The sequence below is a fragment of the Alligator sinensis genome, unplaced genomic scaffold (assembly GCF_000455745.1).
Source record: "Alligator sinensis unplaced genomic scaffold, ASM45574v1 scaffold263_1, whole genome shotgun sequence".
NCBI lineage: Eukaryota > Metazoa > Chordata > Crocodylia > Alligatoridae > Alligator > Alligator sinensis.
In genome coordinates this window covers 299320-315948 of record NW_005842627.1, presented here as the reverse complement: position 1 = coordinate 315948, position 16629 = coordinate 299320, and the positions used below count along the sequence as shown (strand labels likewise).

At 46.2% G+C, this 16629-nt stretch overlaps 1 protein-coding gene across 2 annotated transcripts in view; it reads right to left on the bottom strand.

The window, feature by feature from the left end:
- The window catches only part of IARS (isoleucyl-tRNA synthetase), a 274838-nt gene that overhangs the window by 83634 nt on the left and 174575 nt on the right, over nt 1–16629 (bottom strand). For both annotated transcript variants that reach the window (XM_014524559.2, XM_025215174.1), the window contains one exon: nt 9061–9208. In XM_014524559.2, the coding sequence (XP_014380045.1) occupies nt 9061–9208 (148 nt within the window). The remainder of the gene's footprint in view (nt 1–9060; nt 9209–16629) is intronic.

Below are 16629 nucleotides of genomic sequence, written 5' to 3'. Positions count from 1 at the left end.
GGGGGGGGGCTGCAGCTGCCACAAAATTCATTGTAGCCCCTGCATAGCCACCTGCCATCACCACCACCTGCCACTCCCCCAGTGCAGCCCAGCCCAGCTCCCGCCACGAAGAGCCTGGTGCAGCCCCAGCCCCAGCACTGAGCGGCAGCTGCCCCACGCACATATCTGGGTGCACACCCCTACCATGCCTTCCCATGGTGTATGCAGTGGTGAGAACTGCCTCCTCCTCCCCACATCCCCCCGGACAACACATGGCTCCAACCTGTGCCTGCCCTGCCCCAGCCAGCAGCGCCTGCCCCAGCCCCAGCCTTTATCTGCCCCACATTCTCCTTCCCTTCTCACTCCCCTCCTACCACAACAGACTTACCAGCTGCACGCAGCTCCCCAAGCTGCTGGGCTGCGCTCCTCACTGCCTACGAGCTGCGCTATGGCTGCATGCATGCACAGGCATTTATCAGCCAAATTATCAGCCATATCAGGCTGATTTCCGATGCAGTCAATTTTCTTTATATCGGTGCTGATCCAATATCGGACTGATGTATTAGTGCACCTCTAAACACAACCCTTATGAACAGGATTGATCTCACTAAGAAATGATTGGTTTAGCACTCACCGGCTCCTCTGACAATATGCGATATGAATGTCTTTTACATCACATGCTCTTATGAGGGCGATGACTTAGTCAAGGAGGATGCATCACCTGAATACTGCTCCTTTATATGAAAGCCTTTTACTTAGATGGTATTTACATATCATGCTGGCCATATGTTAAAATAATGTCCAGACTGTTGTGATGTTACGTTTCAGTTTGAAAAATGAGCAAAATGCAAAGTGTTTATGTCTGAATTTTTCTTAATAACCTTCTGTCATACCAAAAACTTGAACAGTGTTGTGTTAAGCTCTTGTTTTCATTTCAACAGAACACTATCATACTACCAGACATGCTTTTATGTCTAGACTTTATCTCATTTGCTCTTTACTCTGAAACTTCCTGTGTATCTACAGTAACACCATAATGTTAACATTTGTTGAAGACTGTAGGCATCTAGAGGGCTGGTTTTGCTCACTCTGGGGCCAGTTCTGTTCAATATTTCCATCAATGATCTGGAAGGTGGCATAGAGTGCACCCTCAGCAAGTTTGCTTATGACATCAAGGAGTGGGGGGGGGGTAGTAGACATGTTGGAGGGTAAGGCTAGGATTCAGAGAGACCTTGACAAATTGGAGGATAGGACCAAAAGAAATCTCATGAAGTTCAACAAGGACAAGTGCAAAGTTGTGCACTTAGGATGGAACAATCCCATGAACCAGTCTGGGGGCCGACTAGCTGGGCATCAGCTCTGCAGGAAAGAACTTGGGGGTTACAGTGGATAATAGGCTGAATAAGAGCCAACAGTGTGCTCTTGTTACCAAGAAGGCTAATCGCATACTGGGCTGCATTGTTAGGAATGTTGCCAGCAGAGATGTGGGGCGGCACATTATCAGCCACATTAGGCCGATTTCCGATGCAGTCAATTTTCTTTATATCGGTGCTGATCCAATATTGGACCGATGTATTGGTGCACCTCTAAACACAACCCTTATGAATAGGATTGATCTCACTAAGAAATGATTGGTTTAGCACTCGCCGTCTCGTCTGACAATATGCGATATGAATGTCTTTTACATCACATGCTCTTATGAGGGCGATGACTTAGTCAAGGAGGATGCATCACCTGAATACTGCCAATTATATACCACTGAGCAAATTAACGGTCTAAAGAGATGCATATGCGCCATGTGTATTACTAACTTCCATGATTTGTGGATGTTTGGGCTATTCAAAAAGAAGTCCCTGCTGCCACCAAAACAGACTAACCACTGAGTTGCAAGAGAAGTACCATGATAACCTGGTATAAATTGTGTTAGAATTAAATAAAGTAATTGCAAAGGAATTTAAAAAACTTTCAAGAACTATTGGTGACAAACTAATGGACAGCTGTATAGCTGAAGTTCCGTTTAGATTAAGTGCTCACAGGAAAAGGTTTTCCAGAAGCTTTGAAAAAAATCGGGCATTTTGAACGTAAGTGGACAAAAACTACAGAGTTAGCAGGACACTAGAATAAATCCAACTGTATTTAAAACCATATTTTCACCGAGTAGAATGTGAGCCAGCCACATCATCGAGGGAAAGAAATAACTTAAAAAAATAAGCTAAAGGAAAAGGGTCTATTTACATGAATCACGTGAGTGTACTCAACTATTCTGGGTAGTTTGTTTTGCCAGTGAATTTGTTGCTCATAAAAGTGAGTGACTACATGTACTTACATGGGCATCTACTATACAAGGCACAGGTATGTAGTGCACAAGGTTCAAAGTGCAACTATTCTATTTCTGTTTCACTATGATAAATGTGCAACTGCACAAACTTTATTTGAACAAACAAAACTACTGTTTATTACACGGAGTGAAATAATGTTGGTGTGCGTGTACTCGGGTGTCCTGGGTAGTTTGTTTTGCTGGCTCTGTGGATGCGGGGAGATCAGTGGCTGTGATTATACCCTGACTTTAGCAAGGCTCTTGATACAGTCTCCCACAACATTCTCACAAGCAAACTAAGGAAGTATGGGTTGGTTGGATGAATGGATGTAAGGTGGATAGAAAACTGGTTGGATCACTGGGCACAGAGGGTAGTAATCAATGGTTTGATGTCTAGTTGGCAGCCAGTATCAAGGAGTGCCTCGGGGTGCTTTTATTTTTCCATGGGAAATTTTCCGTTTCTAAAAATTCATTGGTTCATAAAATTCATTAGTAACAATGAATGGATGCCAATACAATATTAGGCAAGCATGGCAGTTTCAAAGTTGTAATTTAATGTTTTTCAGGTGAGTATCCCTAGGAAGTGCGTGAGAGGGTACATATATGTTTTATTTATTTGTAAACAGGAGGGTAAATGCACTCTCACAATAATCCAAACCAAAAATCAAGTTATGAATTCACCTAATTGGCTGCGCAGGTCAAATCAAAACCAAAGCTAAAATTCTTATTTAATCTCAGACTGCAAGTGAAAGCCAAACCAAAACTAAAACTGTGATTAATTTTGGTTTCACTTTCAGTTCAGCAAATGCACAGAACAGCGTCTCATTTATTTTCTTGAGTTGGGGAAGTTGGAAGTGTTTGCATAAGACATTCGTTTTTTAGTGCTTTGGCTTTGAAGTAGTCATAACAATGCCTAGTAAGAAAAAAAACAAACCCCAACTAGTGTGTGGCGTCATTATAGTGAAGTTCAAGCCACTGAAGGAAGGAAGGAAGTTGGTAGATGTAAATATTGCGGGCAGGAGCGTGCTAACAACGAAACAAGAACGAAGAAACATGTAATAACATGTAGAAACTGTCCTGAAAGAGTACGAGCCATATACAGAAAGCTAATACAACCAAGTGGTGGAAGAACATCATCTGAGAAGAGTCTACTTCGGGAATCCTATGTAAGTAAACAAATTGATATGTTAAACGACACATGGTATAGACTAGCCTCTATGTTGTTTTAAAATATTATAATTTTAAAAGTTGTTCTTGCAACTCTGGACTATTTTTTTTATTCATGTATTTAAAAAATTTGTATCCTGCTTTTCTGCTTGCACAAAGCACCCAAAGTGGCTTAGGCTTAACAATGATTTTTTTTAAATGACATAATAGATAAATAGTTAACTATTTCAACCCAGCAGAGTGAGCTTAGTCCTCTGACCAGTGGCACAGGCCAGACTATACTTCCCTTTGGCTCTGCAGTCCCAGGGCAACTGAGCAGCAAGTTGAGTAGCAGTGTTCTTTCTGGCAGGGAGGGGGGGAAGCAAGTTCCCTGCCGCTTCTTCTCCTGATGGGTGAGGCCAGACTAGAATAGGCTAAAATAAAAATCTTTTCCCCCTTTTGTTGCAGGAACTTGGAACTCAAGTGAAATAGCAGATTTGCAAAAAAAGGAAAATGAAGATGTTGCGCTGCCAGGTCCGGGGGAAGAAGCAGCAAGGATCCTAGCTTTCAAGATCACTGTCACCAGATATGCGATCCACCATGAGTAGCTGCTCAAGACAGTCAAGCTTTTTATCAAGCTTTGTGGACAAAATGTCAAAAGAAGATCAAGGAAAAAGCAGATGAGACATTAGCTCGAGCTACATTTGCAAGTGGCACAGCTCTTTCCATAACTGCAAATCAATACCAGAAGGAACATTACAAGCTAATTCACCCATCATATAAGTTATCGGTTATCACATTCTCTCTTAGACAGAGAAGGCTTTCAGCTCAATGAAGACAAAAAAGAGGAATAGACTAACGAATGAAGGCAGTGCTAGGCTTGTTTCTGTTTCTCATAATCTCTTGCTTCTGAAGAATTAGTCAGAAGCACAATTCATGAAGAACGTGCAGTTGATGATGCCCATAGAATCATTGGTAAAACCACCCTTTAGCGAAAGAGAATGTGGTTCAAATAGTTCTGAATCAGATTGGCTTCAATCTGATTCGGAAATGGAACTAATAAGTAGTGCAAGTGATTCCACAGATAGTGTCAGTGAAACTGGAGGTGCTGCAGTGACCCCAGTGGAAAAGAGCTAAACTCTGTTGAAGTAGGTGAGTGGACAATCACGGCGCATCACTCATAGTTCTTTGGGTGCGCTAAAACTAGTGTGTCAACAGTTTTCAGTGCCTTCATTTTTTTTCCCTTAAATTTAAACAAGCAATGTAAGGGAAGTACATGCTATTGTGCATTGTCTTTACATTTTTACAAGTATTCCAATAAAAATGATTTCTTTCCACATAAAGCTTTGAGTTTGAATATAACATTTAAACCACATTAAGTGTGCTGTACTTGATTTTTTTCCTAATCAAATTTTTCAGTTCAAATACTTGTGGCTTTTGGGACATAAAATTAACATGGGGGTACTTTTTTTAGTTTTGTTTACTAAATACAAGTCTCATAAACATGCTAAATCAGATCACACTCTATTTAGGGCTTTGGAAAATTTTCCAATTCAAAATTTTCTGGAAAACCCACATCTCTGGTCCCGGGGCTGGTTTTGTTCAGTATCTTCATCAACGACCGGGAACATGGAAGTGCACCCTCAGCAAGTTTGCAAATGGTACCAAACTGGGGAAAGTAGTAGATACGCTGAAGAGCAGGGCTGGGAGTCAGAGAGACCTCAACAAATTGGAGGACTGGACCAAAAGAAAAGAAATCTCAGGAGTGTCAATTAGGAAAAGTGCAAAGTCCTGCATGTAGGACGGAACAATACCATGCACCGCTACAGGCTGGGGATTGACTGGCTAAGCAGCAGCTCTGCAGAAAAGGACCTGGGGGTTACAGTGGACGATAAGCTGAATATGAACCAACAGGGCCCTTGTTACCAAGAAGGCTAACAGCATACTGGGATGCATTAGTAGGTGCGTTACCAGCAGACTGAGCGAAGTGATTCTTCCCTATTCAGCACTGGTGAAGCCACATCTGGAGTACTGTCCCCAGTTTTGGGGCCCCCACTACAGAAAGGATGTGAACGAATTGGAGAGAGTCCAGCAGAGGGCAGCAAAAAGGGTGAGGGGGCTGGAGGGCATGACTTCTGAGGACAGGCTGAGTAAATTGGGCTTATTTAGTCTGGAGAAGAGAAGACCTGAGAGGGGATTTAACAGCAGCCTTCAACTACCTGAAGGGGGGTTACAAAGAGTATGGAATTAAACTCTTCTCAGTGGTGGCAGATGACAGACCAAGGAGCAATGGTTTCAAGTTACAGCAAGGGAAGTTTAGCTTAGATATTAGGAAGCATTGTCTCACTAGGAAGGTAGTAAAACACTGGAACAGGCTACCCAGAGAAGTTGTGGACTCTCCATCCTTGGGGACCCGGCTAGACAAAAGCTTTGCTGGAATGATCTAGTTGGGGATGGTCCTTCTTTGAGCAGGGGGTTGAACTACAACAGGGACGGGCAATTATTTCGGGCAGCGGCTGCTTACCAAGTTTTGGCAAGCTGTCGAGGGCCGCGTCGGTAGCCCCGCCCCTTGGCAGATACCCCCCCATCACCATCTTGTGACCAGAAGTCCCGCCTCCTAACCCCTGACCTCGCCAGCATAAGTTCCTCCCCGTGCCCCCAGAAGTACTCCTTTCAGCAAGGGGATTTGCCATTTCAGAACCAGAAAAATACCAAATTATATTCTAAAAATTGAACATCTACAACATCCATTAATTTGATTCCAAAAATATTTTTGTCCTGATTCACATGTGTTTTGTAGTGTACACAAAGGTGTACAGTCATGCCTCCTTCCATGCATGTGTGGCATGGCAGGAGGCAGCAGTGTAACTAGGGTGGGGTGAGTGCCTTGTCAGTAGGGAGGGGTGTGATAAGCTTCGGTTGCCGATTTGATTCAGAGAAGATTCAGCGGTGGCCAAATCATCAAATATGAATCAAACCGGGAGACCCATTAAAAGTTCCAAATCAATTTCAAGCATTTGAATTGATTTGGAAAAGATTCGGAAGAGATTCAGCGATTGGGAAGGCAGTCTTTTGGGGAAACAGAAACTGAGAAGGGGAAGGAGGGGGAGAAGTGGGGGGAAAAACTGCTCTGATATTGACATCTGTAGCTGGCCAGAGACTGTGCTCTTTCCTTGAGTTCCCTTCCAATCACAGTGCTCTGGGGGAGGGATGTAGAAACAGCATATAAGGCTCGGTGTGAAGCCTCTCTCTGCCTTTTGTGAGTTGTCTGTCTGGAAGCAAAAACGTGTAAAGGGATTGGATACAGCTTACTAACTACCATTGCCTAGAATCCCTCTACTTATCCTTATCCAATCCATTCCTTTCAACTTATTCTTCCCCCAAAATCCTCTTATTTGTTCTTGTTATTTTTTTCCCCCCTACACTTTTTAAGAAGAAAGCCGTGTTTTCCCTGGCAGTCTCTCATCCATCACTGTGCAGGAAAGCACAAATATTTTTGCGCGCACACACACACACACACACACACACACACACACACACACACACACACACACACACACACACACACGGTATATTACAGACATACACGCACATTCCAGCACAGCAAACATTATGAAGCATGCTGGAAAGGCAGGTGCCAGGTCTTCTGGCAGAGGAGGGAGAGGGGCTACAGAGGGTTAGGGGAAGAGCTGCAAGTTACACACCCCCAAACATAGACGCACCTTCTTGCCTGGTAGCAATGAGTCTTCTGCTGCCAGTGCGAGCAAGGAGGTGGGAGCAGTACCTGTCCCTGTACCTGCACCACCTCCACTAACACCAGAAATAGCCACCAGCATGACAGTCTCCTCCAAGAATGACAGTCTCCTCCACCCCAATTTCATCTCCCAGCATAAGCCTCCCAGTGCCAGAGGAGAAGCTGGATCTGGAACCAGGGGACCTGAGCACCCTAGCAAAAGAAATTCTGGGGACTGAGAGGGAATCTGAGCTTGTGCTCCACATCCCTCAAAGTTCCCCTAGACCCAGGTCTCCTTCTCCAGAAGGCACCTCAGAGGAGGTTGTGGGGGCAGGTGGCTCAGCTTCCCCTCTTTTTGTGCCTCTGCCTGCTAAGGAGGGGGATAAGGCAGGATCCCTGTGCTCCAACCAGAAAGGGGGGGGGGGGAGATGATCCCAGGTATGCTACCTGTCAGCACTGCCAAAGGCAGATCAGCTGTGGCAAGGAGGTGAAACACTTCACCACCACGGCAATGCTGCTGCATCTCAGGAGGCAGCACCCTCTTGCCCTTGTTCCTCCTCAACCTGGCACCAGTGGGAGCGTGCCCAAAAAGAAGTCCCCCTTTCACTCCAAATCTCCCTGTCTCCACGAAGCAAAGGCAGGCCAGCCTGAACCGGTGGGGGAAAGCCACAGACAAATGGGGTGGGGGGTATTGCAAGGGAGAGCAAAGTCACCCAGAGCACTGGGGGAGAGTCAGGACTGAGAGACTGGAGGGAGAGTTGCTCTCTTATGAGAAATGTGCCCCCGTTGGTAATAGGGTATTCTTGTCTTTAATAGATGTCTGGTATGCATTCAGTCTGGTACACAGTTGTTCTTTGGTCTCTCCTATGTATTTTCCATCAGGGCATTTGGTGCACTGGATGAGATATGTAACGTTTCTGGAGGTACAGCTATAAGATCCAGGAATAGTGATGGTTCTGTTGTGGGGTGTAGTAGTTGTGGGGGTACTAGAGATATGTTGGCAGGTTTTGCATTTCTTGTCATGGCATGGTCTGGATCCATCTGGTGCATTTTGGCCTATAGGAAGTTTGCTTCTGGTGATGAGGTTAGCAAGATTTGGTGCTTGTTTGAGTTTACAAACCACTTTTCACAGATAAGCCTATGAACTTCACTTCATCAGCCTCCTAGATACAAAAAACTCATGGACTCAATATAGACATTGGATTTATGACACACTATAACCGACCTAACATCTGACTCCCCAGGTAGCTCTCCATTTTTACCTGCTACATCCCTGAATCAGAGCCAAATCTTTCAAATCCAATTCGGCTGAATCAAATTGGGACAGTGATCCGAATCGAATCACTGTCCCCCGATTCGGGCAAATCTGAATCAAATACTGGCCGCTGAGCACAAGCCTACTTGTCAGCCTCAGGCATTGACTCGGAGAGTGGACAGGGCACTAGGGTCAACTCCCAAGGAACCAGGCCATGGGCCTGCTGATGCCTGAGCAGAACTGATGCTGGTATAGCAGCAGCAGCAGTTGCCACTGCCAATGTTGCCCGAAAAGGTAAGCCTTCCCCCTTCTGTTCAATCAGGCCATTTCCCTTTACCCCAGTCTACAATGGTCAGCATACCTCCACATACCCTGTGCCACCAGATACATTGTACTTCTTGCCAAGTTCAATCATTAGAATTGAGGATCATATCCCAAGGCACATTTAAATTAATATTTGCCACAGGACTGGAGCAGCATGCAAACTGCCAGGAAACATGGTACAAGCCCAAAAGGGGAGACCGTGAGGAGGACTGGACTAAACCGTGATTAGTTTTGTCTTTCAGGGTTTAATATTAGTGTAAGAAAACTCATTAAATAGTACCCATCACAAGTCTCAAAGATCTGTACCTTATGTTGCAGGATCAGAACATTCTGAACGAGAAAGCGATATGCATTATACCAGGGCAATAAGACATCCTTCAGTATATCCCTTACTCCTTCTTCCTTAAATCGTAAGTTTTCTGCTCTTACCACAGGAGAATTAATGAGATACAACCTGCAGAGAAACAATGCAAAATGGTCTATTAGAAATAGCTTCAGTGCTGCTGCTTTAGTGTCTACATTATTCATAAAATTTACTTTAACAAAAAATATTTTTTGAAGGCTTACACCTGCAAATATTAATGGAAATTTGCTTCAGGCCAGAGCAAATTCAAAATGTTACAACATGTATGGGAATACATTAGAGAGAATGGATTTTTAAATGTGTGAATGAATAAATAAATAAATAAATAAATAAATAATTTTAAAAAAAAAATTAAAAACCCCAACAGAATGCTTAAGATGTTGGGCATAAACTTTGTTATTAAAGATTTATTTCTATGCCAAAGCCTTCAAGTCTATGGATGGACATCTGTATAAAAAAGTAGAAATTAAGGGTTTTTGGTGAAAAATAGCCCTGGACCATGCACCAGGAAGTTGAAAGCCATATATGCCCACAGGTGTTGGACACATTCAAATGATGTGCCAGCTCTAGCCTGGACCTGGACCTGACAATGAGCTGACTGTCAGCTCTATCCTGGACCTGCCACACACTGAATTGCATGTGCCATAAAAATAAGCCAAAAAATATTTTCCATTTTAAGTAGGACATTTTTATGGCTGTAAGCATGGCAGAGAACATCATACTGAAGAGAGTTGGGGCCAACACACAACCCTGCTGAACTCCACTGGTGACTGGGAATGATTCAGAGGACTCATAGTCATCCACAAGGCAAGTGAGTATGCCATTACAGAATTGCTGAACCATTGCAATGAATTTATCCAGGCAACCGAGTTTTGCCATGATCCTCCAAAGACCCTCCCGACTGACTGTATCAAATGCTTTTATCAAATGAAAGTCATGTACATGTTGGAGTTCTGTTCCTGGCACTTCTCCTGAAGTTGATGAGCTGCAAACACCATGACTATGGTCCCGAGTCCTTTCCTGAAACCATGCCGACTCTCAGGCAAGATCTCTTGTTCAATATGTTGCACAGAGATTCAACAGAATTCTAGCAAGTATTTTACCAGCTATTGACAGCAAGGAGATGCCCTGATGGTGGTGGCCAGATTGTCTATTGCCTTTCCACTTGTACAAGTAGACAACGGATGCATCCTTGTACTTCTGAGGTATAGTTCCAGTCATGAGTGGGGAGTTTATTAGCACATGACTTCTCTGGAATACACACAAATACTATGTAGCACTGCACTGCGGGATCACCATGGCTTAAAAGGCTGTTGATTTTTCTGAGGCCCTGCCCAATGTACTATGTGGTAAATCAGAGCTTTTTGGCTTTAGAGTAATATCATGTAATTTGTGCTATATATTGTTAGGGCAACATATGGATTTTGGATGTTGGGGTAATGACATGGAATATGGGGGTGCTGAGTGTGCAGCTGAATGAAGGCTTTTTCCTGTGTCTCAGCAAAAAGCTGCTGGTCACAAAGCTGGATGATATATTAAAAGGTAACCTCAGCAAAAGCTGGTGGTCCCAAGGCTAGCAGATATATTAAAAGCAGCTAACTTAGCTAGCTTAGCTAAGTAAGCAAAATCTTAACAGGAGAGGTAGGGTGCAAAGTTCATAATGTGTTAAAAATAGAATAGCCCACCAACTAGTGTCAGGGGACAAAAGCAGAAATACAGCCTTGGAGATGGGGAAGTCAGCAAGAAAACCAGCAAGAACCAGCAAGAAACTGCAGGTGACCAAGAAAAGATAGGGGTCAAATTCTTATGCATGCGCTCTTAGCAGAGAAGCATGTAAATGAATGAAATGCATAGGCAATACCATGCTAAGGAAGCAAACAGTAAACAGAGGTGGAGCCTGAGAAGGGAGGACAAATGGGTGGAACCAGAGGTGGAACAAGGGAGTAGTAAATGTTAATATGTATGAACCAAGGTGTATAAGTGTTAGAAAGAACTGTTCAGGGCGGCTCCCCAGTTTGTTGTTTTTTTGGGAGCTAGTCTGAAGCTGTCTCCATTCTGAATAAAGATGTTGCGAGCAATGTGTGCTGGTGCTTCCTCCCTGCTCTGCTCTGGCCAATGAGTACCAGGATCCATGGGCAATTGAATTGTCATCTTCCTAGCTGTTGGGCGCTGCATGGAGTCGGGGTCTAACATATATAAGTAGGTACAAAACTGCTGCTTAAAAGTATGTTTATGAAGTACCTGTGCTAAAACTTGCAGCAGTTAAAAAAAAAAATTTTTTTTAATTTCAACCACTATTCTCTGCTTCTATCTTGATGGATAAGGACCATACTACTATAAAGTCACAAGAAAAATAATGCAACTGTCAGAGTGGTGGTACCTATGGACCCTCACCTTTTTTTTTTTTTTTTTTTTTTTTAAATCAGCTTATACTGGTTTGACTGGGCAAATGGGACGAGTGCAAATAACAAAAAATATCCCTGTTAGGGGGCATCTATGAGCCTGAAATTGGTGGAACCATGACTTGGACTCTGAAGAAAAAAAAAAAGTCAGAGAGACCCCAAGGGACTGCAACATCGTCTAAAGTATCAGGCCCCAAAATGGCAGTGCTACATAGTTCAGCTACAAGGGAAAATATGGCAGAGGAAAGGGAGACAAGCTCAAAGCCCCCTAGGAAAAAGTAAGGGAGCAAAACCCCCTGAAACCTAAGGATTGGTATTGTTTTTAAAGCAAACAATTATGAACAAAAAGAAAAGACATCAGCATAAGAAAAAAAAATACTAAAATGTATGGGTCTACCTCCAGGCTGTGAAAGCTGGCTGACGAGAAGCTGTTCAAACTCAGCCAAGCAGTTGAGGAACTAAGGAGCAGAGATGTATGTTCCACCCTTTATCCCCTCAATAGAAGGTAAAACCTAGAGAAGGGTCAGACCAGCCTATGCTGATATGGCTAAGGAAAAAAAAAGATCTCCCAACAAATATGTTAGGGTACATCCAAATATAAGACTGCATGTGGGAAGGGCAAAACAAATGTTTCTCAAGGTTCCCTCTTCCTGGGCAATTCCATTCTGTACCCTTGGCATATATCATAATTTTCACCTTTGTCAGTGTAAAAACTTTTCTTTAAAAGCTTTACATTTGTATTACCTTAAGCCAGTATTCTGACTATGAAAACAATCTTGATTTCATAAGCTTAACTATAATAGAAACTAGGTCAGAACTGGTGCCTCACTCAACTAAACTAACTTGAATTAGAAACCAATTTAAATAACCAACTATATAGTACTTCATTCAACTGCCAAAAAATACCCTTCAATTTTATGGTATTTCAACATTGTCAATAAAATGTTTAATTCATAACTTAATTTGTCAAGTTTTATGAGCTTTAAGTAAAAAAAAAAATTCTAGATCGAGTCTTTACAGAATTTCCCTTTAGGGCACTTTAAAATCTTAATATGGGCTGACAGAGTGCATTCAAAAATATTGGACCATGAATTCATCTTGAAAGACTCTCTCACATAAACATGAATGCATACAATTCCACTGTTAGGGGAAATAGTAATGCATGAATGCAGGTAGTATAGGATTGGACACTTTTTATAGATTTAACTGTCAACTCTAAGCCCAGCGTCAGTAAATGTTAAAAATGAAAGGACTTCTCATGAATTTAAACAATTGATACCTAGCTGTTCTATATTGCCATCATCAAATGTAATAAGCTAACAAAGCCCTAAGTCAGTGGTCACCAACCGGTTGATCCCGATCAACTAGTGGAGCCTCAGATGGTCAGTCTGGGAGGGTTTAGCACATACATGCTCAGCCCCCCCAGACTGAGATAGACTGTCAGAGGCTCTGCCATTGGGAACAGTGGGACATACAAGTGGAGTGGCAGGAGCAGGATGGTGGCAGGACGCACATGGCTGGGCTGAGCATCGCCCCCTGCCACCAGGGCTGGGCCAGGTGAGTAGGGCGTCCCCCCTCTGCACCCTGCCGCCCTGCAGTGAGGGAGGGACAGGAGAGAGTGGGGCCCCAGCCGGGCTGAGGAGGGGTTGGAGCCTGGGCAACTCGTCCAGGGGTACAAGGGGGCTTCCGCGCTGCATGCATCCTGGCAAAGGCCCAGGGGCCACATACCCTCCAGATCTGTGTGCAGGGCAGAGGCGGCTGCGGCAGCATGCTGGGCTTTGTGCTTGAGGCACAGACCAGGGGGACATGTCCTTCCCAGGGCCTCCACCAGGGTGCATGTAGGGTAGGAGCCTGGGTGGCTCATCCAGGCTCCAACCTTTCCCCCAGCCTAGCAGGAGCCCCACTCACCCAGGGGCAGGGGGAATGGGGGCATAGGCAGCGGAAGGTGGGGCTAACAGGGCTTAGCCCTCCCCTTAACACAAAGCAGCAGTAATGATGCATGACAGCCTGGCTGTGGGCTTCTGGCAGCAGCAGCAGGGCTGGGGAGGGGCGGGGGGGGAAAGAGGAGAGCAGGGGCAAGAGTAGAGCAGGGGCCCATCCTGCACCCACCCCAGCTGTGCAGGGTCTATCCCTGCTCACTGTTGTGGGGAGGCAAATCAAGGCCCCAGCAGTGAGTGAGGGAGGGGGACAGCAGAGGCCTGGGGGGCACATGCCTCTACTTGTCCCACCACCTGGCCCAGCCATGCCCACTCCCCCTGTGCCCTGCTCCTGCCTGTTGCTCGGCTCCCTCCCTCACTGCTGGGGACCTGATTTGCCCACCTGTCCCCATGGTCCTTTCCTTTCCCCCCAACCCTTTCCCCATGGACTTACCTGCTGGGGGGGTGCGCAACCAAATATTTTTTCCTCCCTCTTCCTTGATCTGGCCCCTCCCCTCTTCCCTGCCCACAGATTTCCCTGCAGCGGGTGGGGGTTGGTGGAGGGTCAGAAAGCAGGGTAGATCCTAGGTTGCTTTTTAATTCAAAAAGTGATCTCCTACCCAAAAAGATTGGAGACCACCGCCCTAAGTGAAACAATCTGGTCTTGCATCTATTTTACAACCCCCACACCTTTGCATGCTTATGCTACTGCCATTCCACACACTTCTTCCCAAGAGTCTCACCATTTTGGCTGACACTGAAACTTTTCTTATAATGACATGGGGTTTGCAAAAGGCTAGGACAGGGCGTGCAATTATTTGGGCTGAAGGGCCACTTAAGGACTTTGTGAGAGCTGCTGTGGTCTATGACGGGGGGGCAATGCTGACCTGGCGTGGCATGGTATGGCATGACAAAGTGCAACAGGAGCAAAGGGTGGGAGGCAGCAACTGATCCTATCTGGCCCTGGGCCATTCCACCCCACACCAATTACAGCGGCGCTGGACGGAACAGGAGGGCAGGGTCTCCATGAAAACTGGCCTGGGACCCCCACAAGCAGGGAATGCTCGGCCAAGCAGATGAGATGGGGCCATTAGCAGGCGAGCAGCAGTGTCCAGAAGAGGGAAAAGTGGGCAGAGCTGGGATCGCGGGGCAGTGACAGCACAGGGGCAAGGCCCAGGGCAGAGCCATGACCCGCTCCCTGCACATCCCTGCAATAGGCACCAGTTCTGTGGGTAGGGACACATGGGGAGCATAATCACAGCTCGACCCCAGGCCTGTGGGCCATGGCCACATGATTTCACCACCCTGTGATCCTGGCCCTGGCCTTGGCCCCAACCAGCCTGTCCCACTCTGCGCCCACCCTCCACACCCCCAGACACTCCTCTTGCCTTTCCGCTCCATCCACCACTCCCAGTGGTGGGTGTGGGGTACATGGGCTGGAGTGCCTGGGCAGTGGGGCCAGGTCCAGCAGCAGAGACACTGGCAGTGGCAGCCGGGTAGTGCTAGCCAGTGCCACGAAGGCTGCCAGGAAGCAGAGTCCAGCTGCTGCGCTGCCCTCACCCCACCGCACACCTGGGGTTGGCAGGACTGGTTGCATATACCAGGGTCTGGGCCGGGCGGGGCTGATGGACCCTCTGTGGGCTGGACAGAATCCCTTGGCAGGCCAGATCTGGTCTGCAGGCCATATTTTGCTCACCCCTGGGTGAGATGCTTTCCCCCCCCGGCTGGCTGCATCTCTTGCCTCTCACTTCTCTGGTGCCTAGTGAAGAGCAGCCAATCACATCTGCTGCAGAAATCAGGTAGAACTGCTCCTCTCATAAGCACAGTTTTGGACACAGGAGTGGGGGAAAAGTGGTAAAATTGCTTCCCTTTGCCTTCTACTCTTCTGTCTTTTAACAGGCACAGAAAATGGAAAAGAAAGTAAAGGCTTTCTGTGGTCAGGTGCCCTCTTGCCCCACCCCGAGGCCTGGAAAGGTAAGAAAGATGACCCCACAACAGATGTCCCCTAGCCAAGCCTGAGACTGATGCAGTAAGGATTTCCTGAACCTTTAGCAGAACCAGAGTTGAGCAGGAAGGACAGAGAACTACCATGTTTACCCTAATCAAAGACAAACTTGAATTTAAGATGACCCTCATCCCCACAACGATTAGAATCTATACATGGAAAGTTTATAACTTTGTTTTAATTTTCTACATATAGAATCTTTCCCCACTGCAGCAGGGGCAGGTAGTGGGGGAGATGGTGGGGGGGGGCAGGGAGTAGAGGTCAGGCAGTTGGGAGGCAGTAGGAGGGCAAGAAGTAGGAGAGGCAATAAGGGAGCCAGTACAGGAGGGGTTGGGGGGCCAAGCAGCTTGACCCTCCCAATTGCCCCCTCACATATCTTGCTCTCTGCCACCTGTCCCTCCCACCACTTGCCCCGCAACATACTTACTCCTCTCCCACAACCTCTGCCCCCCTCCAATTCCACCTGCCATTTACACCTTGGCTTCAGCCCTGGGTTGGACCATGTTTGAAATCCAGCCCCACAGCATGGTAGAAAATGGTATTTAGAGGTTTGCTTTTGGGAATTGACTTGTAGGTAAAGTAGATGCGTATAAAACTAGCCAGTTGCCTGAGAAAGATGATGGTGGGGGGGAGTAGGCAGGGAGAGAGCCCCATGCTGCCCCCCCACCCCGTCCAGGCCCGTGCCCCCTCTTACTTCTGTTGCTTGGGGTTGAGGCCCACACCCTGCACTTCCCTGCTGCAGGGACAGAGGGAGGGGAGAAGCGGGCATGGACCTGATGTGGGGTGTGGGAGATAACCAGGCCCCAGTGTGGGGAGAAGCTGGCCTGCCACGGCTGGGGCAGGGGGGTGGGGGGTTGGGGAGTAGCGAACCTGGGCCAATGCGGCAGCAGCAGGGTGTGGAAGCAAAGGATGGCTAACACCTCAAGGGGGGGAAGAGAGAAATTCCTTAGATAAGAGGAAGATGACCATTAAACTGTCTTGAAGGACACAAGACAGATAGCCCCAAGGCAGGAAAAGCTAGTTTAGGCAACCCTTTGTCTTGAATCTATAAAAGGTTAATTGCCCTGGATGTGAATTAGAGAGGCCATAGCAGAAATCTTCCTGTAAGGGTCTCTCTCCAATAGCTATCGAAATAAAGTTTCTACCTGACCTGATTCCAAATTCTACAGCGTGTTTTTTCCACGACAT